This window comes from Lissotriton vulgaris, chromosome 8 (genome assembly GCF_964263255.1).
Source record: "Lissotriton vulgaris chromosome 8, aLisVul1.2, whole genome shotgun sequence".
NCBI classification, from domain to species: Eukaryota; Metazoa; Chordata; class Amphibia; order Caudata; family Salamandridae; genus Lissotriton; species Lissotriton vulgaris.
This window is the reverse complement of record NC_141696.1, coordinates 331516018-331543354: the sequence shown is the minus strand read 5'-3', so window position 1 is coordinate 331543354 and position 27337 is coordinate 331516018. Positions and strand designations below refer to the sequence as shown.

The window sequence follows — 27337 nt, the reverse complement described above, 5'->3', positions numbered from 1 at the left end:
TTGCGAAAAATTCACCACACAATAATATACAACACACTAAATATTAACATGGAAAATGTATTACAAGTAAATGTTAGAAAATGTGCCTCTGTTTAATGTACAGACTTAAACATGTTTATTTTCTGCAGAAAGCTTTCATTTATATCAATCTCCACTTACTAGGCTGCACTAGTCATTTATTCTATCACATTAAGAAAATAAAGGCTTTTCATAAAATAGTGATTTAACAATATAATCGAACTCTTAAGGCTTGAATTTTTGTGAGATGTCCAGTTTCCTGAAAAATGTATTCCTTCTTTCCTCACACCATGACTTCACTGTATTTAGATTGTTTTATTTGCCACATACATAATGAACAAGTATATTCATGAAAAGACAATGCGTGCTGCAGTTTACATTTTGTGATCTAACCAGGATGTATGAGAATTTGAATGTTTCATTTCATAGAGTAGCTGATACAATGGGACACCGGGCAGCTAACCGAGTAGGCTTGCAAAAGGTTCTCATGAGAACCTGCGTAGATGTAACTTCTTGTAATATGTTGTAGCCATTTGTAACGGACTTTGTGCTGACATGAACGTTTACCATAGGAATCCAGGTTGAAGACGATGGATCATTCAAAAATCCCTCACCGTTGGAAGCACATGACACATTAACCTGTTTTTGCAACATGTTTAGCGGCTTTCTATATAGTAAATGTTACTGGCTAGAGAGGCTCTCATTCCATGCAACCCTACCCTGCTACGTCCCATGGCACGTTGCAGTGCTAGCCTGACTTGCCTTAAGCAACTGCTTACATGATTTCTTTGTTTTCGTTAGGCTTTGGGAGATATTGAGTTTTTTACGGATGATAGCTACAACTGTGATTTTCTCCTTCTCGCCTGCATAGATGGTTGCTACTGCAATTGTCCGGAGAACAATGCAGAGTCTCCACATCTATCGTTTATGGGGAGTTTGATCTTCCTCTTAGTTATTTGACTTTGCTCCAAAATCTGTTTGCTCTTTTCCAGAAGAAACTCTTTATGGTCCTTCAGTCTAGAATCGGGACTATACTCTGAATTGAACGCCCTGTTAATTTCTCTATGCTTGTTCTAACCAATATTATTTCTCAACATTTCTGTAATCGATTTGCCACAAATCTGAATAAAAATAACAGAAATATTGACGAATCTACTAAGATGAGAAAATACATTTTTAAAACATCACCATCCCTCACTGTAATAACTGAACGTCAAATGCAATTATTAATGTCATTGTTGTGTAAAGCTCAGTTCTAAAATGGTGGCAAAGATTCTTTAGCTGAACAAAGCGCGGAACTTCTAGGTTCCCTAAGTAAGTTTTATGGTGACCTAATTTCTAGAAATTTTATAAGATTTCCATTCTCGCATTACCAACAATTTTGCCTTCAGGTTTCTTCTCATTAACGTCAAGCTTCAATCCCCAATGCTTCCAGCATCAGGATTTAATTTTTTCATCACATCACCACAGGCAAAAAAAGCTCCACATCCCCAACTAGGAGGAAGGCAAAAAGACCTTTGTGTCGATTTTTGACCAAAACACTTCACTCAGCTCCTGTCTTATATCCCTGACCCTCCCATGCATCAGCAGAGGACTCACCCAAGCGATTTCCTTACCCAACTTTGGAAAACAGTCACTTACATTTTTAGATGTCTGGGCAGATTCATTTTTGTGCAAACCCTCTTCCCAAATGTAAATGAAGAATTATGCTTCCTGCTTTTTGACAGCAACTTGGCTGCTAACCAGCAGTTTCAGGAGGATAAAGGACTTGATGGCAGTGGAGGCACTTGCCTCGATTTCTGTACATTAAATAATCCTGAGAGATTTACAGATTGTTTTGCACATTTATTGGTCATTTTTATACAAATGGATTTTAATATTGGATTGCTCTACAGGCCCAGCTCTAATTCAGGTAGAAAGAGCTCTAAAACAGGACCTACTCCAATAAATTTGATTGAGTACATTTTGCAGTTTCAAAATCTAGTGGATTTACAGATGGTAAATAACCGGGATGGAGAAGAAAATCTCTAGCTGGTGCAGTAAACAGCTACTCTGATTATACATGGTAGTGCATTTTCTTGTGACCCAGAATGGCGATGAACAAGATTCTATACCAGCATCACACATTCAGTAGCAGTGTCTACTAATCTGGCAGAGTAAAGCTATGTAGGTTTGGTACGCCTTTTTCAGAGCCACCACTTATCTACAAGCCACAAGTGTTTTATAGTATGCAGTTAATAAAGGTTTTAGATAGGGAACCAAAATCTGGGACTTACTCATATCAGATTTAAGGTCGACACCAAAAACCCCATGTACTATTTATGGCCTTTCCATAAATAGTTATGAAGTGAATTTGATTATTCAGTGGTACTCTATTCTTTTCATCTATATTTTCTTTGTATGGTGCTCAAGCTTCCCTAAGGATACCACTATATAATGAGAGGGAGCAATGCATTACTTTATGCCCAATTAGGTGTCGTTGTGCTTTAAGTCACGGCGCAATTTCATGTTTTGGGCGAGCTTTAATGGTTTTTAAAGAGATATTACTTGAGCTTACTCGTGAAAATTGCAGTCTCGCCACACCACCAAAATGCTTAGAAATACCTGGCTGCATTCCAAAGCAATGCAGTCTGAGGGGGGTCTCAACATTTGCCTCAAATGCACTCTACCGCCTTCAATACCTGTTGTCACTGAATGGCAGCTGCAGCATGAGTCATGCTTGGAGTGTCCCCCCTGCAGCTGCTATTCAATAACAGAAGCCCAAGGAGAAAGGGGGGGGGTGTTTATGCACAGTGGGCTGAAAGGAGTTTTACGCACCGAACAGCTCAAGTTCAATGGTGAGCCAGTTGGCTCCATTTGCCCGTGTTCTGGCAGTAGCCATTTATGGTATCCGGTGTTCTGTTCGAGGCTGGTGTATCTTCAGTTCTAGCCTGGTGTGGAATGTTGCGTCACGAAGAATGGGTGACGTCATTTGCAAGATTGTTCTAGGCCATTTTCCTGCACAAAAGCACCTCTTAGTTGTGCTTTACTCTTTCTAAGTGAGGAAAAAACGGTGGGAAATAAAGTTATTTCTACTCGTTGCGCCTCTACCAGGGAGGCAGACAATTTTGATGCATTCCCTGGTTTATTTGTTTTGGTTAATCAGGGAATGCACCTAAATACATGGGTGGATGGATAGGAATACCCAGGCTCTGCCCATGTAATGCCTTCCCAGTGCACAACACCAAAAGGCAGCGAGTTGTGCTGCCTTGTGTTACTTTAGATTTACCAAGCAAGGTAGCTTTGTGTGGCTTGGTAAATCAGACTTTAAGGATTGCATTGGCAACGTGATCCTTTGATAAATCCGGCCCTACATGAATGACACCTTACATTTGTTCCTTGGTTTACTGTTTTAGTTTTTTGGGTTTTTTTCTCCTTCTCAATTACTATGTTTATTTCATGTTGTCCTCTCTACCAATTTATTGTAAAGCGCTCGGATATCCTTCGGGATCTTGTTCACGCTATATAAAACTTTATAAACAAATAATTCAGTAGGGAGAGAGAAAGGAGAAATGTACTATAAGCAGCGAGGACGGAGGTCTGGAATAGCCACGAGATTCATGAGCTTCTTCTAATTTTATTCATTTTCCAAAGGGCATTACCATGTAGGTCAATATCCTTCTCTTTGTTAATGTCCCAGGTGGCAGACACTTCCCTAGTGACAGTGCCCGCTGTAATGGTCACTAGTGCATGGCCTACAAAGGTTCTCCTACAAGGCTGGAATCTATCATACTTGGTTTTAAGAACAATTTAACATTGATTACAGGTAAAGACTAAAGGACAAGAATATACCTTAGGCTTAAATCCCAAAACTCTGTTGAGCTTAATAATGACGCATGGGTTGCCATCCTTGTAGCCATATGTGGGGTCCTCTAGGCCTGAGCAGTTCCCCAACCATTGGCGCTTGAAGGTGCAGGCTTTCTTTTTTCCATTATCGTCATTCAGTTCTTGTCGGTCCGTGTAAGGCTTTGGTTCAGCTGCAAAGAGCAAGTACAATATAGTTAGACCATCTATGGCTATTCTCCCATTACAGCAACACATCTGTGGTTATTTGCTTTGGCCTGGATTTCCATCTAAGTACTTGTACGCCTATGGGAGGTACACATTCTGATATCAGGGGGTGTTAGTTCTTCCTGCCTAATGTGTAATTTGCACCATTTTTTTGTAGGGCATACAATTAAAATCATAATGCTATCCTGGGTTGTTGTTTTCAAATAACTAGTGTTTCTATAAAGCCAAAACGTAAAACATTTTCCACAAAAACTGGTCAGTATTTTTTGGGTACATCCTAATAACATTTTACATCAGAACTTTGGCATCAAGCTTTACAAATTAAGTGGCATTAATCAAAAACAACAACAGACCCTAACAGACTTTGGGAGGGCATCAGGCTATGAAGTGAATGAAGAAAAGTTTGAAATAATGTCCTGAAACATCGAAGGGGAATCTGGAAAGGAAGAGATCAGATATCTACTTCCATATACCCATCCACCCTGCTGGACGGTTTTAAGCTAGGCATTGCTGTAGCTTTGCATTCATGATCAGCCACCATAAATCTGCTTTAGAGCCCGGGCTTTACCATCAATGCAACAAAATCCCACATCCAGGCCCTCTCAGCACAGTCCTTCCTCTGGGCCAGCAAGGGTACACATACAAACACTACTACCTCTTTAAGCCAGACCATCAGGTGACAGCCAGAAAGGTTATGGGCTTACTTGGCATGATGCTAGCCTGGATCGCCATAGTTCCTCATGGCAAGTTACAAATGCGCCCATTGCAGCAGTACCTAGCAGCACAATGACCCCAAGCAGAGGGGTCATTGTGATGATTTAGTGTTGATCTGGGGCCGTGCGGATCATTCTCTACAGTAGTGGAATGCCAATCTATTGCAGGGTTGATCCTTTCGACTCAGTTCCGCAAGAGACCATCACCATAGATGCCTCTCTCCTCGGCTGGGGAAGCACATCTGCAGAACCTCACTATTCAAGATTTGTTGACACCTGCCCAACAGGGGCACCACATCAACCACCTGGAGTTCCTGGCTATACTGCTAGCCCTCAAAGCTTTCCTTCATCGCCACTGCGCACACCCTGTTTTTGTAGGTAAAACATGACACTCACTGCAAAATATATTGTGGTGGGTGACACTTCGCAGAACCCTTCTCCTCACACAGTACATTCCCGTGATGGACGACGACTTGGCAAACCTGCTCATCAGAATGCATCAACAAGTCCATGAATAGGATCTCCACCAACAAGTCCTAATCCCATATTTCCACTGTTGAGGGTTCCCAGAAATACTTGCTTGCCACTGCTGTAAAATGCATAATGCCCAAGCTTCACCTCCAGGCTCCCACATTCACAGTCCATGGGCAATGCACTATGGATTCATTGATCAGGGATATTTGCCTCTCCCACTCCTTCCATTTGTGATTTGGAAACCAAGGCAAACATCCCTCACTCTCTTCCTAGTAGCCCCAACATGGGTATGCCAGCGCTGGTTCACCACTCTAAACCTATCTAGTGCCTCCCAAGACGCTCCCAGATCGACCGGATCTTCACTCCCAGAATAAAGGCACTCTAAAGCATCCCAAGCCCCATCAGCTCATTCTTGCAATTTGGCTCCTGGGATCTTAAACTCTGGATATCTCCGTCTCCTCTCTGAATGCATGACCATTTTGAAAGGGGCATGTAGTCCTACAACTAGAGCTTGCTATGCAGCCAGGTGGAAAATGGTTTGTATACTTTTGTCTCCCTAAACACATTGACCCGCTCACAGCCACAGTGAAGGATAATATGTTACTTTCTTAATATGTAGAAGTCGGGTCTTGTGAGTGTCATGTCTGCAACAGATCTACAAGGAAACCTTAGTACTGCGCTCCATAGAACTGACTGTAAAATATTGCGACTAGAGCTATTTGCCACTGTGCTAACCGATCCAAAGCAGGAGACCCATTTCAGACTTCGTTTAGCTGCTGTGGCAAAACATCCTAACAATGGAACTGATGCCCAATGCACATTACCAGAAATAGGTGGAGTCACTATACCTCGTGATTCAAAAAAGACTGCTTTGAACAAAAACACATGCACATGTTCAAGCCCAATACTAGATGGCAGGTGTATGCACAGCATGTGAATCTACAGTATTACATGCCTCAAACAAATGCTTACAGGGTAAGCAACAGTTTGCTTTTCCAAAGAGATCGAAATAAGGCATCTTAAAGAATCCAGGCAGTTTGGCAAGGCTTTCATATTAAGAATTCTCTTTTTAAGCCTCTTGTTCACTGAGAAATGTTCCATCTTTCCATGTTCACACAATCATGCAGGTTAAATCTTACACTTGTGTGGGTAAATATCTGGATGGAAAAAAGCCAATGCTACAGGTAGAGTACCCATGATTTTTTAGATTTGGAGTACAATTTTGCAAAGCCTATTCTCTATGCTGATTCTCCTCTGGATGAATCTTAGAAATACCATTCTTTTCTGGAAGGCTCACTATGAGGAATTCAAAGAGCCAACTTAACAATACACTTGGCAAAAAAAAGTTGGCCTACTGGTAGTTTACTCTACCACACCAATCATGATCACTTAAAAAAACATACTCTTTGTTAATGCTACAATTTGAAACTGATCAAAATCACAGAAGTTTGTCCTTGGGTTTAAGTATTTTAGTTCAAAACGCTGACTTCAGCCAATGAAGGCTCAATTGCTATCCAACCACAAAATCCTTAGTTGGGAGTTTAGTGTAAGATATACATACCCCCCTCATCTGATCAGGTTAACATACCCCTCTCATCTGATCAGGTTAACATTAAAAGTGACAAATACAATAACACCAAACTTTTTTCGATAAACAGAATAACACTGCAACTGTATCTTTCTGCATGGAATAAACACACTTTATTGGATACACCACACTAGCCTTTGCAATAGTATTTAACTAAAGAGAAAATCACCTGTGTCCAAACGGTGATAAATGCTAGTATCAAACCATAATTAGTCGTTGAATGGATGAGCATAGAGGACGAATGAGCTGCTGCTTAAGCAACAACTGGAAGCTATCAACCTTTCCCCTTGTTCCTATGTTATCCAGAAAGAGGTGGTCCACAATGCAGAAAAGGAGTCTGAATAATTTTTGCAAGGGTCACAAATCAGTACAGGAAACAGGATTATCATTCTTTCAATAGTCACTGTCCAGTTTAAATCTACATCGAAGTGAGGAAACAAGCATGTGTAAGACTATCCTATTTCTAGAGCATCCCGAATATGTAGCCTTTTACGCAGTTTACGCAACGTATTACAAATTCTGTGGCTTGGATTCACCAGTCTTCATGGAAAGACAAGCATCTTATTTTCTATTTAGAACGCTTTACTCTGTTGACCAGTGTTTGCTCAACTGTCTCAGTTTCCTTTGGAGGAATATATTTTTGTTCAGACCCCAGTTTTTGTAGCGTAATCTTATTGCTTTCAATTGTTTTTTAAACCAAGCTACTCTGTACAAACTGCTCGCCAGGCAGGAATTGTCGGATCTACTTTACTGATAAGCAATAATACATTCACCACCCGTAACCCAGTGCTTCGAGACCGTTCAGTTAGTGGTACATACTGTAAAGAAGTTAATATAATTTTTATGGATATATTGAGATTATTATTATTATAATAAGTAGTGGATTTACTGGGCTAACCAGAAACATCAGCTTCCAATAACACTCGTCCCTTCTTCACATCTGAAATGGGTCTCCTGCTTTGGATCGGTTAGCACAGTGGCAAATAAGCTCTAGTCGCAATATTTTAAAGTCAGTTCTATGAAGCGCAGTACTTCAACCACATGGCTGCTGGGCGTTTCCCCCCCCCCCCCCCCCCCCCCCTGTGCTGGAAAATGCCATTTTAGTGGCACCATGACGAGCTCAGCTAGTCATCAGCACACGACACCCGTGGGTGATGACGTCATCAGCATCGAAAGGGTTAAGGTTTCCTTGTAGATCTGTTGCAGACGTGACAGACCCACAAAGGCTTTTAAGTTTTTACTTTTAGGCTTGCCATCTTATTGATTAGTAGGTCTACTTTGTGTCCTTCAGTTTGTGTGCCCAGTTTGTTCGTAGGAGGTGTGGTGTTGCCTGTTCTTCCTCTTTTCAGGTCACTGTTCTCCCGGGGTTGCAGTATTTTATTGTTGTGGTATTTTATTTTTTCACTGTACATGGTGAAATGTTAAAAGAGTGCCTTGGCTGCGCCATCTGCTGACCCCCCCCCACCTCACCTCTCTTCTACCCAACCCCCACCCAGTGCACTCTGCAGCTCACCATCCTTCCTATTAAACATGCACACCCTTCTCACACCTCATGGTCTGTGACCAAAAGAGGGACAGATAAGGAGATGGAAGTCATGAACTCCCAAGAAAAAGGGTCCCACAATATCACCAGGCACAGGCCTGCTGTTGCAAGATAGCAGCTTACATACAGTCTGAGAAACTCAGTGGTACTTGTCCCAGATGTGCAATGTGTACATTGTGAACACGGCATTCTGCCTTCACTTACTATACTTTAAAAAAAAAAATGGGACTCACTAAAACAAACCAGTCTTGCCTACCTTAAGAAAACGAGCGCCGCCCCCTGAATAACCTTTTCATAAAAATGTTGACAAATTGTATCGACCCAATATCAGTTATCTACATAAAATATAACATTAGGAAGAGGCTGCATGTCGTACATGGATCACGTTAAAGGAGGAGCTTTAAGTCATTATTTTCTCCAATCTGAACATTTAATATACTCTGACTTTCCACTATATGGAGAAGGTACATTTTTTAACCTAACATTTTGACATGTTATGCAATCTTATATTTTAGAGCCATCTCTATATTTTCTAGCCATGATAAACAAGTCAGGATGAGACCCAGACTGCTCACGGAAGCAACGCTATTAAGAGTGGTTGGTAATAGGACGGTAAGAAATTTTAATTACACTTGTGAAATTATACTTTTAGCATACAACAGCAGCCTATTCGCTCAGAAAATACCATGCGAAGACTTTTTGCTCCAACCAGTCTCCTGCGAGTACCCGGTAAGACTTAAAAAATACAAATTCACAACAGATACCCGCAAACATTGGACTCTAAAAGCACAGTTTTAGAGTCAAAACGACAATTTCATCCACCCTTTGATGGTACCTTGTAAACTATCATACACCATCTCTCATGAAGGGATCACACCACAAAAACATGAAGATGACACCAACTTACTAGAGCAATCCTCGAACACCATTGTATCAGTTTGTTCGGTCTCATTGTATATCTTCAAGAATTTTGAGATACTGTTAACGAACACATCGTAGCTCCCCGCCTCTCTCAAATCATATGAAATTTCGGTTTTTATTGCTTTGGGTACCTGCGTCAGTCCTAGTATATAGCATGGGAAGAAAATACATCTATTAATGAAAAATGGCATGTTTTTTACATAGGTGTACTTTCAATGGTACAGATTGCGCAATATCAAGTAATCACTTAAAACGTTTCGGAGTGGCAAGAACCCACTAACAGTTAAAGGTTCACTCAAACCCACCCCACTCCGTTACCACTGATAATGCAGGACTTAAAATACAGGTGCAAAGTAAAACCTAGAAAGGACAACTTCTCTCCCCAAATCACGTCTCATGATTTGAAAGCCCTTCTTCTACTGAGGGGGTAGCAAGCATTTCACATACCCAAAAGTTACTTGAATGGAAAAGTGTTTGTGTGTTTGCTTTTAAAATGGACTTTTGAATGTATATTAACTCTATCCCTTACGCATCCACGACCCACCAACCAGACTGGTTCCAGCATTTTTTTTATGCTGTTCTCCATCAATGGTGTGATGGGGCACCGCTCGCATCAAAAACAGTCTCCTGCTTCAGATGGGATGAAGTGTCAAGCGCCATATAAAACACCAAGTACACAGGCGACATCCGTTCCTTTTTAACATGCCTCCAAGAGAAGCCGCATCTGGAGCTGCCGATTACTCTAATGATTTTTCGTCCCTTTTAAAATTATTTATATTTTGGACAGCAGGGCTCTCCTCCAATCCCAATATGCCAATTATTCCATGCCAGACTGGTAAACAGCATATCAATTATGGATTCTCAAGTGTATTGCATCTGAAATACAGGAAATGGACAAACTCCTGAATTATGCGACTCATGCAAAAAGATGCATTCCATACCCTTTTGAAAGAGGCATGCCAAGATGTATGGCTTCAAAGCAAAAGCCCATGGCAGAGAGGGAAGAATAAATATACTTTCTCAAAGCTGGCCTATCTCTCCTTAGAGAAGCTCATCATGCTTGGGGCCTCAACTGAGAAAATTGGGGCATTTAAAAAGGTTAGGTTTCAGATCTTCAGTGCCCCCTCTAAAGAGGAGGCTCTGTTGCGTTTGTCTTCCAGCGGATCAACTGAAATACCAGTGGTTTTGGTACTGATGCAGATTTTGGCCTCTACTTCCTAGTCTTCGATTCCGACAGTCTGAAGTTGGTACTGAAACTGTTCTCTCAGGCAATGTTCAAGACGGCTCTGGCTTCCTCGTCAAAGGTGGAGCCAGTGCGACAAATATCTAGTTCGGTCAGAGTTACCTTTAGGCCTCTAATTTGCTCCATTTCTTCACACTGGTAATGGCTGTGGTGCTGGCCTATCTCAGAAGGGTTTCAGTTAAATTCATCCATATCTGGATGACCAGTTGATCAGTGACTTTTCCAGCCTTGGTGGCAGCAAATGTGCTGGTTAGAACCACCCTTGTGAAAGGTGGGCCTCTCTGTAAATGGAAAGCAATCCATGACCCAGATTCAGTCCATTAATCTTATGCACCCTAAGAGAAGGGTGTTCATCTTCGGGATACATTATTGATTTTTGAGAAATGTCCCGATCAGCTGGCAAGAGAGGCTTTATGCATTTTAAGACTGATGGTTTCATGTGTCATACCTTTGCCTCAGGGAGGCCTGAGAATAGGTTGCCTTCAGTGGGATTTGCATCATCAATGGAAACGGCTCCACATCTCCACAGGGACTTTAAGGACAAGTCTGGCCTTGATTCAGGTGGTTAAGACAGTAGCTGTGGTGGAAGAGTGTGGATCACCTTTGAAAGGGGAAGGCTTTACAGGGGATACATTAGATTTCATAGCAATATGTTGGGGTTGAGGGAGACCAGTTTGACATTAAAGGTTTGCCTTCCCCAGCTACAGAGCATTCATGTGCAGGTACCGATGGGTAAAATTAATTTCATGTGATATCTGAGCAAGGAGAGGGGATGGTATGTTCTTGGTCTATGCTTGGAAAATCTATAGATCTGGCAATGGACTGTAGTCAGTGAAATAGGTCTGTCAGCAGTTCCTATACAAATAACGGACAAGGCCACAACCCTTCGGAGCAGGCTACAGTCAGTCAATGAGGGCAAGTGGCATCTTCTGGAAGGGTTTTGCAAGATATTCCAATAATTGAGATTTTTGGAAATAGATCTCTTTGCAACCAATGAAAAACTATGCCATCTATTTTGATCAAAGCAGTATCAACTGAGTGAATTCGGAGGGGACATTCTAAATTGGGTCCTCCCGTTACAGTAACATTTACTGTAGTCGGAAGACCCTGGTGCTGAAGGAGGATTCAAAACATTCTACACAAGGCTCACATTCCAGTTTGGGCTAGTCATTTTTTTTATATCTGGTTGTCCTCCTCAGTTGTGTTCTCTCTTGACCTCTAAGGGAAGACAGGGCAGATATAGGTTGTTTTAGCCACAACTTAAGGTTTTCAATCTTTCAGCTTGGACCCAGAGAGATTATTCCCCATCTATTTAATATTTTCCTCGGGAAAGTAATGGGTGTTTTTTAGCTTCTCATAGTTCTTTGACTAGGGCACTCTGTTCTAGACAATGTTACTTTTTTTGCAGCTTGGTATTCTGAGCATTCTATTGAGCCATTGAATACTCAGACAGCACAGATTTAGTAACCAGCCATTTACCTCTTGGGAAAAGAACATAACATTGTTAATATTGAGATTTATTCAACTGTTATCTTGGCTGGTTTGTTTTTGCCTGAACAGTTCTCTTCCTTCAAATTACGGGTAGTTTTGCTAAATAATTTAACTCCAAAGACCCTTTCTCTTGGGATTTGGATTTGCGGTTAGGATTTCTAATGGGTTCTCCTTTTGAAACCATGCATTCTTGCCTTCTGAAATTTGGTGGATTTCTAGTAGTTATCTCGTTTCCTAAAAGTGTGAGTAAGATTAAATCTTTCTCTGCTTCTCTTTAGTAGGTTTTTCAAAAGGTGTAAGATAGTCCTTTAAGTAAAGCCTTTTTCCTACCAACTTGTCGGTAGCGAGCAGTGCCAGCGTCCCAGCCTGTGCCTTATTCTTTCAAAGAGAAAGAGGCTATAGAGGTTAGATCCTTCAAGGACTCCAAATGTTTATATTCCTACAAGGAATTCAGAGAGTGAAGGCGGGTTGTGTAATTTGGCAACAGATACTTGCTGTTGAATCTCACCGTGAACTATTCTTATGAGTTGGTTAGGAATTTTCAAAGAGAATATTTCAGGTCTCATTCCGTGAGTTGTTAGACATTGTTAGGTGTTCCTACACAGTCTACTTTTAAAGCTGGAAATTGGTGTGCTCTCTACTCCTTTTCACGTAAACAAAAAAACAATTCCCAACAGGTATTATTTAAAAGACGGTTTCAATTGAGTATGCCACAGGCATTACTGAGAACAGAAAACAAGGAGTCAAAAAGGTTTTGAAAGAGGGGTGGTATTATTCACCAAGGACAAAGGGGCATTCAATATGCATTTACAGTTAAGACAGCACTGTAAAGATTAGATCTTGTGACAACCCAGTGGCACTTGGTGCAAGGTGCTATATACAGTTTTAAGTGAAGTAAAAAGTGCAAGTGCTTTTTAAAAACAGCATAAGTGGCGCATAGATGAAAGTATATACATCAATTAAAGCTTCAATTACAAAACAAGTTACAATCACTTGGAAAAACAATTATTTTCTGGTAAGAGCTTTAAATGCGATATGCGTCATATGATTCAGGCTGTGTGGTCGACGGCGTTTCGATCCCCTTGGGTCGGGATCGTCATCAGGACGGGGTTGTCGATGAGTACAGTGAAGAAGCCAAGCAAGGATGCGTGGCTGGCGGCACACGGCGGTTATTAAGGCCAGTTGCTGGTAGTGGTTCGTCCTGGGACTGCTCACATAGTTGGGCAGCGTCTGAAGGAAGGAAGGGCACAGAAGGCAGGAGCTCATCTGGCGTGGCTGTTCGGCAATGAATGCGGGAGCAAGGTGCTATATACAGTTGCGGGAGCATTCATTGCCGAACAGCCACGCAAGATGAGCTCCTGCCTTCTGTGCCCTTCCTTCCTTCAGACGCTGCCCAACTACGTGAGCAGTCCCAGGACGAACCACTACCAGCAACTGGCCTTAATAACCGCCGTGTGCCGCCAGCCACGCATCCTTGCTTGGCTTCTTCACTGTACTCATCGACAACCCCGTCCTGATGACGATCCCGACCCAAGGGGATCGAAACGCCGTCGACCACACAGCCTGAATCATATGACGCATATCGCATTTAAAGCTCTTACCAGAAAATAATTGTTTTTCCAAGTGATTGTAACTTGTTTTGTAATTGAAGCTTTAATTGATGTATATACTTTCATTTATGCGCCACTTATGCTGTTTTTAAAAAGCACTTGCACTTTTTACTTCACTTAAAACTGTATATAGCACCTTGCACCAAGTGCCACTGGGTTGTCACAAGATCTAATCTTTACAGTGCTGTCTTAACTGTAAATGCATATTGAATGCCCCTTTGTCCTTGGTGAATAATACCACCCCTCTTTCAAAACCTTTTTGACTCCTTGTTTTCTGTTCTCAGTAATGCCTGTGGCATACTCAATTGAAACCGTCTTTTAAATAATACCGGTTGGGAATTGTTTTTTTGTTTACATGATACACCCATCCCAACGTGGTCTATGGGTTCCCTCCTGTCTTTCCTATAACTCTACTCCTTTTCACAGCATGATTGTGTGTTCATGGGGCGCTGTTCTTAATCTCAGTTTGCTAGGGCAGCGTTGCAATCTTTTCTCTTCCGAAGGGGAGTATTCTCCTCAATCATTACTCCTGCTTTTGGGTATTGGTTTGGGAGTAGTCAAGTAAGTAATCCGCAAGGCTTCATATCCATTATCAAAATAAGTTACTTGGGAATTGTGCTTTCGGATTGAGATTCAGTATGCCCTCTCATCCTTCTTGGTTGTTTTGGCACATTTGAATCAGGTGGGAGCATACACAATGGACTGAGCAGACATCACCTATGAACCCTATATGGCAGTTGACATACCAATTACAGGTGAAGCGCAAGCACGGTTGTCAATGCAGAGGAGCCCCCACGTGAAGTCAGTGATGGAGAAGAGCTATAAAGTTCTGGCTAAAAGTTTGAGGATAAAACTAACATCCTACCAAGTGTTTATTTACATATACAAAAATCATGATTGGTAGTTCTAATTTTTCAATAATACAATCAAAACAAAAAAAACTTTTGTAGAGACGATGTCCTATAAAATGAACAGTATTCCCTCACTAATACAGAAATTTCTGGTTGCATATGAAGTTATTATTATTTTTTAAAACATGTTACTAGCACCTGAATATACAAGGAAATAAAAATACTGAACACAGGCAACATGAAATCTGCCCTTGGTCGTGGGCAGAAAAAAATTAAGGGATACTGCCAAGAAAAGTTGCCACAAATGTGGGCCACTGAAGCAATTATTGAGCAAGTTAACTGGTACTTAACCAGCAAAAGAATGCACAAAGGACCTCTGTTCTGTGTGCACAGGATGCAGGAATAGAGGAGAATGCAAGAATCACACAATAATAACAGTTATTACATATCTGAACGAAATACAACTTTGCTTATTTATCAAGCAATGAAATACAGTCACTCCTGTGGGAAGAAATTTGAGCAAACTACCCACATCAATTACATACAGGTCCCGCTAATTATATTGAAAACTTCCAAATACAAGAAAAAGAAATGTTTTTGGAGTGCATTTGACAATGTACACTAGACAGGCAATCCAATTTCTATTAGATTTGCTTTAAGTGCACAGAAAAGGAAGCACATGCCATTCCTAGGCTATTAGTTACCACCTGCAATTTTGCCGCCTCAATTTTCCAGTAGAAGCTTATACCTACATTTCATGGTGTTAATATGCCCTCTCAAGATTTCAGGCCCATCCAGTGCACCTTTTTCGACATATGGCCAGATTTACAAACCTTTCACGCAAAGCAGTGTAGCAAGGCAACGTGCTGCGCTGTGTGAAAGTGAGAGAGCATAAATGCACCAGATCTACTAAGATATGACCCACTTCTGCTCTCTTATAGTGCTGGTGCACTTCAGGCAGCCTAGTGCCAACGCAGGCATCCTTGCACCACGGTGCAAGGGTGCCTGTGTTACAATAAATGTTTTTGTGCAGGAAGGTATACTTTCCAGCACAAAAACATTTGACGCATTTTCCCTCTTTATATGTGTGCTGCATATTGCAACACACACAGAAAGAGGAAATAACGAGAAGGAAAAAAAAGTTCTTTGTTACACCATCCTCTGGTAGATGTAGCGATTTCATGCAATCTCAGGTTTACAAACCTTTGTAAATATGGGATCCCAGATTTACAAAGGTCTGTAAATCCATCCATGGATCTGCATGAAATCAATGGGTGGATGCATGGGAACACCCATATTCTACGCCTGGACTGCCTCGAAGAATGAAATGCAACGCAATACATTGTAAGCAACTGCATTGAGGTACTTTTTTTTTTTTTTTACTAAGTCACACTAGGCAGCACAAATGTTGAACCCACTATCGAAATATTAGACAGGGATGCCACAGGTCTAGCTTCATTTTGTACCATCACAAGATCCTCTCTAGATACCAAGGGCCCTAATTAGAGTTTGACGGATGGGATCTTCTATCACAAACATGACTGATCTCTCATCCACGGTATTACAAGTATATTACAGGCCTTGATACTTGGAATACAGCGATAGGGATACCTACTGCGTTTTGGCAGAGTATCCCCCTCGCCAAACTCTAAATAAGGCCCTTAGAACTCAAGCCTGTAACATATCAGAGACCAGGCCCTTCTCCTAGGAGGTGGACTTCTCTCTATTTTCCTTTCCAATTCTCTCCCCGATCAGCTTTTCAACTAAATATGTGAGAGTTCTATTTCAAACTTTTTTTTAAGCAGTTGACGGTCTTTTATTTTTAAATCATTGTGGTTTGCCTTTCAAGGAGTTGTGGGTGCAAGTACTTTGATGTATGACCTTGAATCATACTAGAAATTGGTAATCAGAAACACACAATCGCACCCTAGCTATCTTAGCATCAGCTATCTAAATGAAAGCCTCAGAGGTCGTTTTAGGGTACCGGATTTGCGCAAGGGGGCATGTAAATCAGGGGTAGCAGCAAGGGCCCTTCTGGTTTTTCCCCAAATGCTAAATTAGCAGAAATGGTGGTCTGTACTAATTAAATTGCAAGTAAACAGGGTGGATTTTGATCTCTACCCTGTAAACTTAAAAGCCAGTTGCATCTTGGTAACTTTAAATTGAAGGTGCTTAGTTTTTTAAAGAGAGCATCGCTCATGCACAAATTCTCGTGTGACATTGATGGAGCATAAGTAAACACATTTACGACTGAGACAACACTTACAACTAAGCAATACAATGCTCACTAGAAGCGATTGGCCCTTTTGGTGTTTAAGGAGTGCTCCAAGTCAGGGGACTGATCTCTGCTATAGTAACACCCAACTTGGGTGTTAACGTGTCCAATTAAAAAAAAATCTCTCCACTTCCAAAGCAATGCTATATCTGCTGTTACAGCACACCAAGGCACTAGCAGCCCATTGGTGATTTGTAGAATCAGTTTAGTTAGTCAAGAATACTTCATTCTCACCTCCTCTGAACATTATTTTCCAATTGTCTTGTGGCCTGCAGCCATCCTGCAGAGGAACCTACCAGTGTAAAGTCTAGCACCACCCAGACTGATAAGTGTGACAAAATAGCTTTCACTCAATAGACATCCTCTCACCAGCTAGTCAACTAACCACAAGACATCTCGTTCATGCAGATCTTCATCAGGTGGTGCTACAGTGAAAGTCTGCAATGGTGGAGAGAATATCTGGCATTCTGGACCTTAGCCCCTCCAAACAGCTGAAAGTTGACCCCCATATGGAAGATGGAGACTTTATCAAAATACTTCTCAGTCTTCACGGTCATTATGACTAGTTTGACGGAGTCCATGCACGTCAAGGCAGCTCCTGTTATTGTGGAGAATAGGAACTAGGTGAAAGATTGTGCCTATATTAGGGCATCTCAAACCATGCCTATATTAGGGCATCTATATGAAACAGAACACTGGGGCCACGGCTAATATCAATGAAGATTCACTGGCTTAGAATCAAGCCATTAGAGGCAAAGACCAACATAGTAGTAATGGATATAGATTCTTAGAAAAAATATAAACACTAAGGTCCGGGATAAAGAGTAAGAGTTGGAGAGTTAGCCCTGTCTTTTAATGATTCCATGCCCTTTTTAAAGTTCACTCACAAGTGGTGAAGAGTAAACAGGAGGGAGATCCTACAAAACCCCTAGGGTAACTTGCCAACGGAGGACAGACTGCATCCAAACAGCCTTTTTGTACTAACACCACAGGACTCAATATTCGTACAGATCAGAGGACCTAAACAACCAAGTGGGAGCAGAGGCAGGAAGCAGGGCATAACCTCTAGGGTCAGATTTATCATGGCTTTGCGACACAAAACACAAGTCAGATTTATTAAGCCACGCATTGGTAGTGGCTACCTTGCATGGCCTGATCAATCGGGAGTAACGCAAGGCAGCGCAAATCACTGTCTTGCGTTACTCTGCCACAGGGAGGCATTCCATGGGTGGAGCGCGAGTGTTCCCACACATTCACCCATGAATTTTTGTGCATTCAAATATTTACCATGAGTGATAGACCTGGGAATGCGTCATAAAGCCAAGTTCTCCCGAGGCGAGACATGACAAGGATAAATATATTTATTCTGCAGCACACATAGAAGAGAAAAATGCCTGCACAAAACGATCCTGCCAACAATGCAGGATGGGTGCCTGTATTGGCGGTATTTATTTTAAAGGTTTTGTATAGAGAGAACAAGACCCTTGCGGATATCAGAGCGCTTCACAAGTGAGGTAGTTAGACAAAAGAAGCACTGTACATAAGAAACATATTATATCGAGATAAAGACATATGATACAGCTGGAATGTTCCAGGAATCCGAAATAATGTTCATGTGAATTTCGTCATGAGAAGAGAGAACAGTAAAGCACCATATCTTGATCGATATGGGCATTTAGGTTCTCCCTCTCGCACGCAGCAAGGTGTCTTGTGCTTAGTTAAAGTTTGATAAATATGGCCCCTAGTTTAGTAAGACTTTATACTACAGTATATCAGGATCTGCAGAGAAGAGCAAAGATTTAAGCTTATAAGTAGTCACCTCTGAAAATGCGAGGGTTATACACTGTCAACATATGGTCAATCACTTATTCAAAGAAGCAAGACATTAATCCCACACTACAAATTTCACCAGATGCTCCATGTTGGACTTGGCCCTTTTGGCAGGTTCACCCAGAAACTTTTTGCATTTGCCTAGTCAGTTTCTGTAACCTGGTGATTTTAGACCTCTGCGCACTTTTTACTGTGGTCCAGTGTAAAGTGCGTACGCTCTCTGTGTGGTGAGAGTGCCCCCGAAAAAGTGATGCCGGCGCCGCGGCAAAACAGGAAGTCAGGTGGCCGGGCGCCTGGAGCGGGGCGTGACTTCCGCTTGCTTCCAGGAAGGCCTGCCTGCCGCCGCGCTGGGATTGGCTACGGTCCTGCGCCTGCGGGCAGAAGAGAAGCCGGCCGAGTCATGGCCTCCCGCGGCCCGGCTCTCCCGTGAGTTAGGGAGAGCCCCAGGGCCGCCAGCCGAACGCAGCACCAGTGCTGCCGGTTCTCCCATGCGGGGGAGGGAACCCCGGAGACAGAGAGCCCCGCCGCGTGAAGGAGACTGGTCCCCCAGCGAACAGCCCGGTGAGTTAGGGCTGGCCGAGGGACGGGAGAGACATTCCTGTTTTCGCTCCCCGAAGGAGCAAGTGGTGCCCTAGCGATGCACAGACGTAGAACGGCCCCGTCTGCCAGTGGGCTGCTCCCACGTGGGGCACACAGTCCGGGCGGCCCCGGTTGCACAGTGGGCCGTCCCAACCTGACAAGATTGGCTTGTCAGAGCCCCGTAGGTTTCACGTTGTTGGGGGCATGTTTGTTTTTAGAGCCTGTGTTGGCTCCAACGTTCCGCATATGTGTTGTTAGGGCGGCCACGGATGGCAGTGGGCCTCCCCACCATTTTACCGAGCCATGCATGACTCCAGCGATGGGGCACAGTTTGTTGACGAGTCCCCCGAGTGGGACTCACCAGCCGGAAGAGCCTGTGATTTCGGCCACAGTGCTTGGGGGGGCATACTTGTTTAAGAGCCACTGGGCTCCAACCTTTAGGGCATTATGTATTTGAGGAGCCAGAGTGCTCCAGAGGGCACATGTGTGTTCAGAGCCTAGAGGGCTCCACCGTTTGCGCAATATGTATTTTTAGAGCCCCGTGTGGCTCCAACGTTTTGGTGCATTGTTCTGAAGGGCTAGTGAGAGCCCCTGTCGCAGTTTTTGAGTTCACAACTGCCCAGCAAATAGTGGGCAGCTGCACCGTTTAGGCTTGTTTTTTGGGGGACCTGTTCTTGGTGAACCTAGGAGTGAGTCGCACCCCCTTCGCCCCTACATTGGCCTTCCACAGCTGTGCAGCACTTAGTGCCAGCTGCTGGGTTTAGGCCCTTGTGATTGTTCCCAGCTGCCCAGCAAGTAGTGAGAAGCTGCAACGTTTAGGTTTGCACAGATGGCACACCCCTGACTGGCGCTGCACTGGGAGCGCGCCCTGACATTCTGGACACAGGGCATTTGAGCCCCTTCTTGAGATGGCCAGTTGCCCAGGGGGCTGGTTTATGGATAGGGCGCAAGGCCCTAAATATGATTGTGCTTTAAATGTGGTGCTAGGAAAAGTAATGCATCTAGTATGTTTTACGCACCATGTGTTGATACCTCTAGAGATGGTTTTACCTATGGAGGTTTGGGTTAGTGAGATTGTGCTTCACTGTGATTTACGCCCCTAAATGTGAGTTATGCTTAGGGGGTAGGGTCTAATCTGGTTAGACTAGTGAGGAGATTGCCCACTGTATTTATACTGGTTAGGCCTAATGTGATTTAGACATAATGTGCAATGCCGTTATGCCCGTGATACCTCTAGATGGGTTTTCATGCTTAGGAGGTTGTTTTGCCTAGTATAGTTTATATTAGTGAATTTATGTGTCCCTGTGTGATCTATGCCTATGGTTATTAGTATTGCGTAGTTTGTACCTACCTACTACCAGTGGTTACTGGTTGTGTTGTACAATTGTTATTTTGTGCTACACTTATTCTATGTTCTAGAAGTGCTATTTCTGCTAAGTGTTGATCCTGACAGTGGCCCACGTGGCCCTGTCCTGTGTAAATAATCCCTTGTGAATATTGACCTTGCCAGTTGGCACAATGTATATTGTGTGATTACTATCTGATGTGTTTTGGCAATACAAAAGTTATTTTTATATAACCTTGTGTGGAGTTCCTTTTGTGGTGTGCCTGGGATGTTGTTGCTGCGCGCGTGCGCAAATGCTTTACACATTGCCTTTGAGAGAAGCCTGTCTGCTCGTGCCAAGCTACCAAGGGGGTGAGCAGGGGTTATCTTTGGCATGTAACTCCCTTGCCCTGACTAGAGTGGTGGTTTCTGCCTGGCTTTGGCGCAAGCCTTAGCCAACCAGAAATCCCAGTTCTAACACTCCAGGGTATCTGAAACAAAAGATTACTTTCCTGCTTTGAAAACAAGCCAAGCAAGCTAGAGGGTCGAATGGCGGATGTGGGGTCAGGGGAGTCTAATCAGGATAGCTCCTGATACCTAAAGAGTGAAATGGGCAGTTCTTGCTTCAACTGAAGAGTCCTTAAACTAATCACGGCAAACAAGTCAAGATACAATTCCTGCAGATGCCAGGCCGATTCAACCAACAGAGTAAGAAAAATAGACATGCAAGGTTTTACTTCCACATTTGTGCGAGAAAAGGAAAGCAGAGAGGACGCGTGGGCTCACAGACTATGTGCGCACTGGCCAGATATATGTGCAATTTGCATAGCACAGGTTTGAATCCTGGCATGGCTGACTTGGTATTTCATTGTTGCACGATATTGGCCAGTTATAGCTGATCACCTTTTAATGCAGAAGAGTTCATGCTTATCCCAGCCTGGATAAGTAACTTATCAGGTCATATAAAACGAACAAGCTGCTGATGGAACCATCCAACTTCTAAACAATGTGAGAACTTGATCTTCTACTGAAACCTTTAGCTTGTCCTTTGGTTCAGAATTAAGTTTGTGGTGGCAGCCTGTAACACTCAGAAGGCTCCACTCATCTCACAGGTGAGCAATGGCATGCATCCAAAAGGTGGCAGCCACATCCAGCCGGTAGCAAGCGGACTTGTAAGAACTTTCAAGACTCTGCCCTGCTTTAGGTTTGTTGTACCTACCAAGCCCCCACTGCTAATCCCAAGTTCAGACCTTTTGAAGAACATCTTCTGTCCTCCATTTTTAGTCAAAGGACAGTTGCTACCAATAGACTGCAGTCTACACGCCCTGCCCCCTCTTGACCATCTGCCTTAAATCGTGACCCTCCTTCCTCCTCCAGTTGACTGGCCTTAAACAACAGTGGGAACAAATGACTCCCTCCTAGGCTTCAGGAGTCCAGGACTTTCATTTACAGCAATTGCCAAACCAACCCTAAGACCTTCTACAATCAGGACTGGCTGACCCAGCAGTGCTTCAAAATGAGTTACTTCTAATAAAGGCCCAACTTGGTGTTGCATCATGAATAAGCAAACTAAGCTACTAGATCGCAGATATAGTGGTATTCAGATGGCAGATTCCCAAAGGGCACCTTCAAAGGCTAGTCACATTCCAAGGTGTTGAAAAAGCCAGTGAACGGATGCTACAACAAAAAGAGGTTCCATTATTCGCATTCTGGGAAGATTCTTGAATGTTTTGGTTTCCAAAGAAAAATCACAATATGCTGAAGTTTTATATCCAAGTGCCCAAAAGGGCCCTCTGTTAAAACTGATCTATGCTTTTTTCCTCATCACTTTGCAGGATTCAAAATGTCCACGCTCTACCGCATTCTTAAAGCCACAGCAGCTCAGAGTTCATAAATATATCATTCGGTACCACAGGGTGACGGGAAAAGTAGTATAATAAAATCCACAAATACCAGAAATTGGAATGAATCCATCAGTGTCTATGAATCAGGAGGCACACTATTTGCCATAACCACAAATAAAGGCCTCGTTACCATATAGTCCTCAAGGTTCCGGCGGTCTATGACCTGCTGGAACATTTAGCATGAAATAACCTCCAGGTGATGCATCATTTTACTCCTCGCACAAGTTTGTTTTTAATATGCAACCACAAAGAGGCCTTCATTGAAGCTCCATCTTCCATTCGGAGAGCTACTCCACACAGCCTCTGCCAAACCCAGGGAATTACTTGGAAGCATAAAAAAAGCAGCTTCATCGAGGACAAAATACTTTATATCTAATAAGAATGGCCAACATGGTAACATTTATACTGCAGAAAAATCCATGTTGTCTCAAGAGATCATACAAACTATGTAAGTCTGTAGCTGGCCACCAGAACCACTGTCAATGGAAGCTAAGAGCAGTGGGGCTCTCATGCTCGTCCTTTGCATGGTTCTTTCCACGCCCCCATCTGCCACAATGTTTGCTCTATAGGTGTTTCCAGTCAGGCTGATTGGTTGGATAATTGTTTTCACTTTTAAAAATTAACAAACTAGGGGGGTTATTTACAAGACCCTTGCACCGCCGGTACGTCACTTTTCCCCCATATTAAGCATGTCTGGTAGTAGCACATATTCACCAACCCACTTATGCTCCCAGAAACGAAGACGCACCAACACAACACTCCCTCCTGCAGCACCCACTAAAGATGCACTTTCATCGTCAGCAGAACGTCAGCCCGTGGTGCTCCCCCGGCTCTGTGGAAACCGCAGCTACTGCGGCCTAGCAAGACAATACCCTGGCATTATCCCCTCCAAGAGGCGCGCGCACCATTAACATTATGGGTTTTAATAATTTAAGCGCGCTTTCCTTCCTTGCTGCCTTTTACCGAGCATGACTCAGTCTACTCTATTCCCCTCTGCTTGAAAAAGAAAGCGTGTATGGGAAACACATTCAGGGATGTGCATCAATGTCACATAAATTAGGATAATTTACCTGAGGAGTAATGTACAGCGCCATAAAAAGGAAGTGGGTTAGCCCATGTCGGTCCGCACATCTTTTTCCAGTGCAAATTCAGATATCCGTGTGAGGATGCAGGCGAGTTGCCCTCCTCTTATGGAAGATCACTTTTGGGGTGGGCAGGGCCCTTCTCATACCTGGGCAACCCATTGCCTCTTTTTGGCTAGTTTATACTGTGGAACCCTTCCTACCACAGACCCCTTATTGACATGTTAGTGATTGTCGATAGAACTGAAGTTTACTGATATTTCGTGTTCTACTTCATGCGCTGCAGGTGGCGATACAGGGTGATCCAAAGGATTTTGCTGAAAAATGCAACCACAAGAAAGAGCCCAGGAGGAGCTGCAAGGCAATACCCAAGCCAGTGCTTAATTTGTAAAAGAGCATAAGTGCCTTGGTCCAGGTTATTTCTTGTGAGGCCACTGCAGCTTGTACACCATGCCACTGCATATTGAAGTTTCAAAAGATATGCTGATGCGCCCTTCTGAAATATGGATAGACAGCACCACCATGTGGTGGACTGTGAGAAAAAAGTGCCCATGCTGAGCACCACCAAACACCGGCGCAAATTAAGTACTGACCCCCAGCAATCCTTACCACAGGGCCCCTGAATGAGAGTGACAGGACCCCATTATTAACACGGGCAGTTGTAAGCCTGAGCAATTTGGGACTTCCTGGTAACTCTCCACTCTGTGTGTGGGTTCATTTTTTTTTCCCCAAACTATGTATTGTGAATTCCATAGGTTATTTTCTAGAGCTTAGTGGATAATCAAGGCAGCCAGCAAGATTAGATCTTCTTGGTGCTGTCTTCCCTATGATCTATCATAAGCGGACTCATTACCATAACGAATAAACCTGCAACGTGAGTTTCTGCATTCAAAACTGGTCATTGTTTATTTATGTATGCACTTTATTCAGTGCATGTGTGGCTATGGGATATCAGCGTTCTCCTATACTGGCCATTTCAGGTAATGATGCCACCCACACATTTTGCTTCACCTCTCCTTGGCAGGCAGAGATGGATTTGCAGCGCTTTTAAGGCTTATGCCAAACTGGGGCAAAAGGCCAACAAGACCAGTAGAACGCCGTTTACACCTTAGCCCTGGGCATCTACCCCCATTTTCCACTCAATCAACTCTGGGAGTGACTGAACAATCCAGCGTCTGCCAGGCAGCTTTGCCCTGTAGGCCTATGACGCTCTCTCCAAGTCTGGCACTTTTACCTGGGAACCCATCTGACCCCCGGCACAACCAGTATAGACAAGCCTATGCTAATATTTAATGCTGCCTGTAGTTCAACATTTACACAAGTGCCTCTGAATGTTTACCAATTCATGACCTGAATCATTCGGAAGAGCTGCGCATCTCCGGGACTTATTACAGTCCAAGGTCTGGGACTGAAAAGCAGGCATGACTACCATCTATTGTAGGAACTGTGCACCCACCTTTTGTAAAGTATGTCCCTACAGCTAGCAGAATAACCCTTCCATAAACAGGTTTGATCTTCATCCTTCGAAACAGGCTCTCCTCATATGCGTGGTCATACACCCCATCAACAATGCAAGGCCCAGCAACAGAAGAGGTCTGATGTTAAGGTGATGAACCATGGCTGACTGCTCCATTCCACCACCACCCCCCCCCCCCCACACACACAATCGACTGATGTTTATTTGCAAATATTTTGGTGATCTAATGTACTCATCCACCTGTAATGAGTCATTATCCTACACCAAAACTCTTTGTCAAGCCTTTGCATATACACTGTGTTTGATTTGTTAAATAAAATACATATAAGTGCTAGGGGCCAAGCTTTTCTGCAAGTTCTTTTTCATCCCTACTTTCTCCCTTTCTCGCCGCCTCTTGCTCTGGGCCAAAGTATGAGTATGAAAAATATGTCCTATTCGCCATTAATGAGTGCTAATGTACACAACCTACAGAAATTAAGCACTGCTTATATGGACACCTTTAATAGATTTAGTCAGAGACAAAAAGTGTGGAGTGAAAAAAACAATCGTTGACGCTGGTCCACACCCAACCTGGTACGCCATCGCTACTGAACCCTAGCCGCGGGCGAGAGGCGGATAACATGCAGCCGGGCATGAAGATGGCATATGGGCTCACAGGATGGGCGGGTCCAGGGTTGACTGAGAACCAACATGTGAGAGTGGGTTGAAAGAGGTGGTTAATGTAGGTCTTCAAAGTATCATTACTCATTAGACTAAGGGCCAGATTTTTAAATGGCTTGCGTTGCCCTTGCGTCGCACAAGGCAATGCAAGCCCTTAGGTCAGATTTACCAATGCACAGCCACCTTGCGGTCCTCGGCGTGGTATAGTAAATCAGGAGTTACGCAAGGCAGCGCCTTGTGTTACTCTGCGTTGGGAAGGCATTCCATTGTTGAAGCATGGGTATTATCATGCACCCACCCATCGTTTTTGGCGCATTTTTAGATTTATTATGACTAGTAAACCTGGGAATGCTTCAAAATATGTTTATTTCTCCTTGTGATGTCCTCTTTCTACGTGTGCAGAGAAGAAAATGCCTGAGGAGCGTTCTTGTGCAGTAAGGTGTCCCTTCCTGCAGAAAAACAATCGTTTTTGTAATGCAGGCACTCTTGCACCATGGCGCATGGGTTCCTGCGTGGTCAGCCACAAGTGCGCCACAGCAAGAGCAGGAATGTGCCACAGGTTAGTTAATTATGGTGCATTCCTGCCCTCTCAACTTGACGCAGCAAGATTTCTTGCTGCGTTGCGCCAAATGTTGATAAATTTGGGCCTGAAGTGTTTGCCACTGTGGGCTCGAGAGAAAAAAACAGATGCATTGTCAGGGATAGAAGTAAACCTGAGAGACAGGTGATGCTGTCGGCTGAGCACAACACCAGCAGTAGCACTGTGAAGTCTTATTTGGGGGATAGGGGGGGGGGGGGGAAGGGGGGTTGGAGGGGTTGGAATGAAAAAAGGAAAAAATATTTCGGCATTCCTTAGGACGCAGGATATGTTAAGTCGTAGGTTCAAAAATCCATCCACACGAACATATAAGCATTATCGTATAATATGTTCCTTGTGACGTACGTTGCTATATGCTGGACAGAAACCTTTTATGAAAAGGGGACCACGTGGCGTCTCCAGCGCCCCACCTACAAAAATAAGGCCTGCCGTACTACTGTGTATTGGGACCAAGACTGTCAGAAAGGATCAAGAAAAAATTGTTTTTGCCGTATTCTTCCGAGAATTTAAGGGAGTTCACAACAGGAGAAAATACCGTTAGGTGTAGTTCACTAGCTAGAATATTATACAATGAAGCAACACTGCCATCGTTAATGAAAACGTGGCTGTCAGCTTGTTTTACGGGTCTGTAAGCAAAGACAGTTGTCATAACAACCATGGCGTGTTTAAGCTGCATGGCAGTTGAGCCCGAGGCGAAGTAGAAGACAGAATATTTAAAACTGGCGCGCGGAAGGACATTCTCCAAACATGGCTAAGAGTTTTCCATGCTGCCCTTGCGGAGGGCATGCGACGCTATCAGAATCCAAAACAAGTGCTCCTGAAGAGGAGCCCAAAGGCACCTAGCCGCTAGAAAAAGGGGTGCAGGGGTGCGGCAGTGCCCCCCCCCCCCCCAAAAAAAATGCTGGAGTTCAGAAGGTGGATGCGCAATAAATATGCCTTTAAATTTGGGTGGGGTTGACAGTTGCCGTGCTTTCAAGGACAGGGGTGAATTCTCCGGCTCTGTCTGCTGGTAAGTTACTTCTTTCAATTTGCACGCCGGTGTAATGACTGCAAACAGAAGCTTTGCAGCGTGAACAATGTAACAATATTTCTGGGGTACAGGCCGT

At 43.4% G+C, this 27337-nt stretch overlaps 1 protein-coding gene across 1 annotated transcript in view; it reads right to left on the bottom strand.

The window, feature by feature from the left end:
• ATP1B1 (ATPase Na+/K+ transporting subunit beta 1) overlaps positions 1-27337 on the bottom strand; it is a 70479-nt gene that overhangs the window by 32192 nt on the left and 10950 nt on the right. Inside the window, exons 3-4 of the mRNA XM_086934089.1 lie at positions 9294-9449; positions 3850-4034 (exon numbers count right to left, since the gene is read on the bottom strand). Of these exons, the coding sequence (XP_086790215.1) occupies positions 3850-4034; positions 9294-9449 (341 nt within the window). The remainder of the gene's footprint in view (positions 1-3849; positions 4035-9293; positions 9450-27337) is intronic.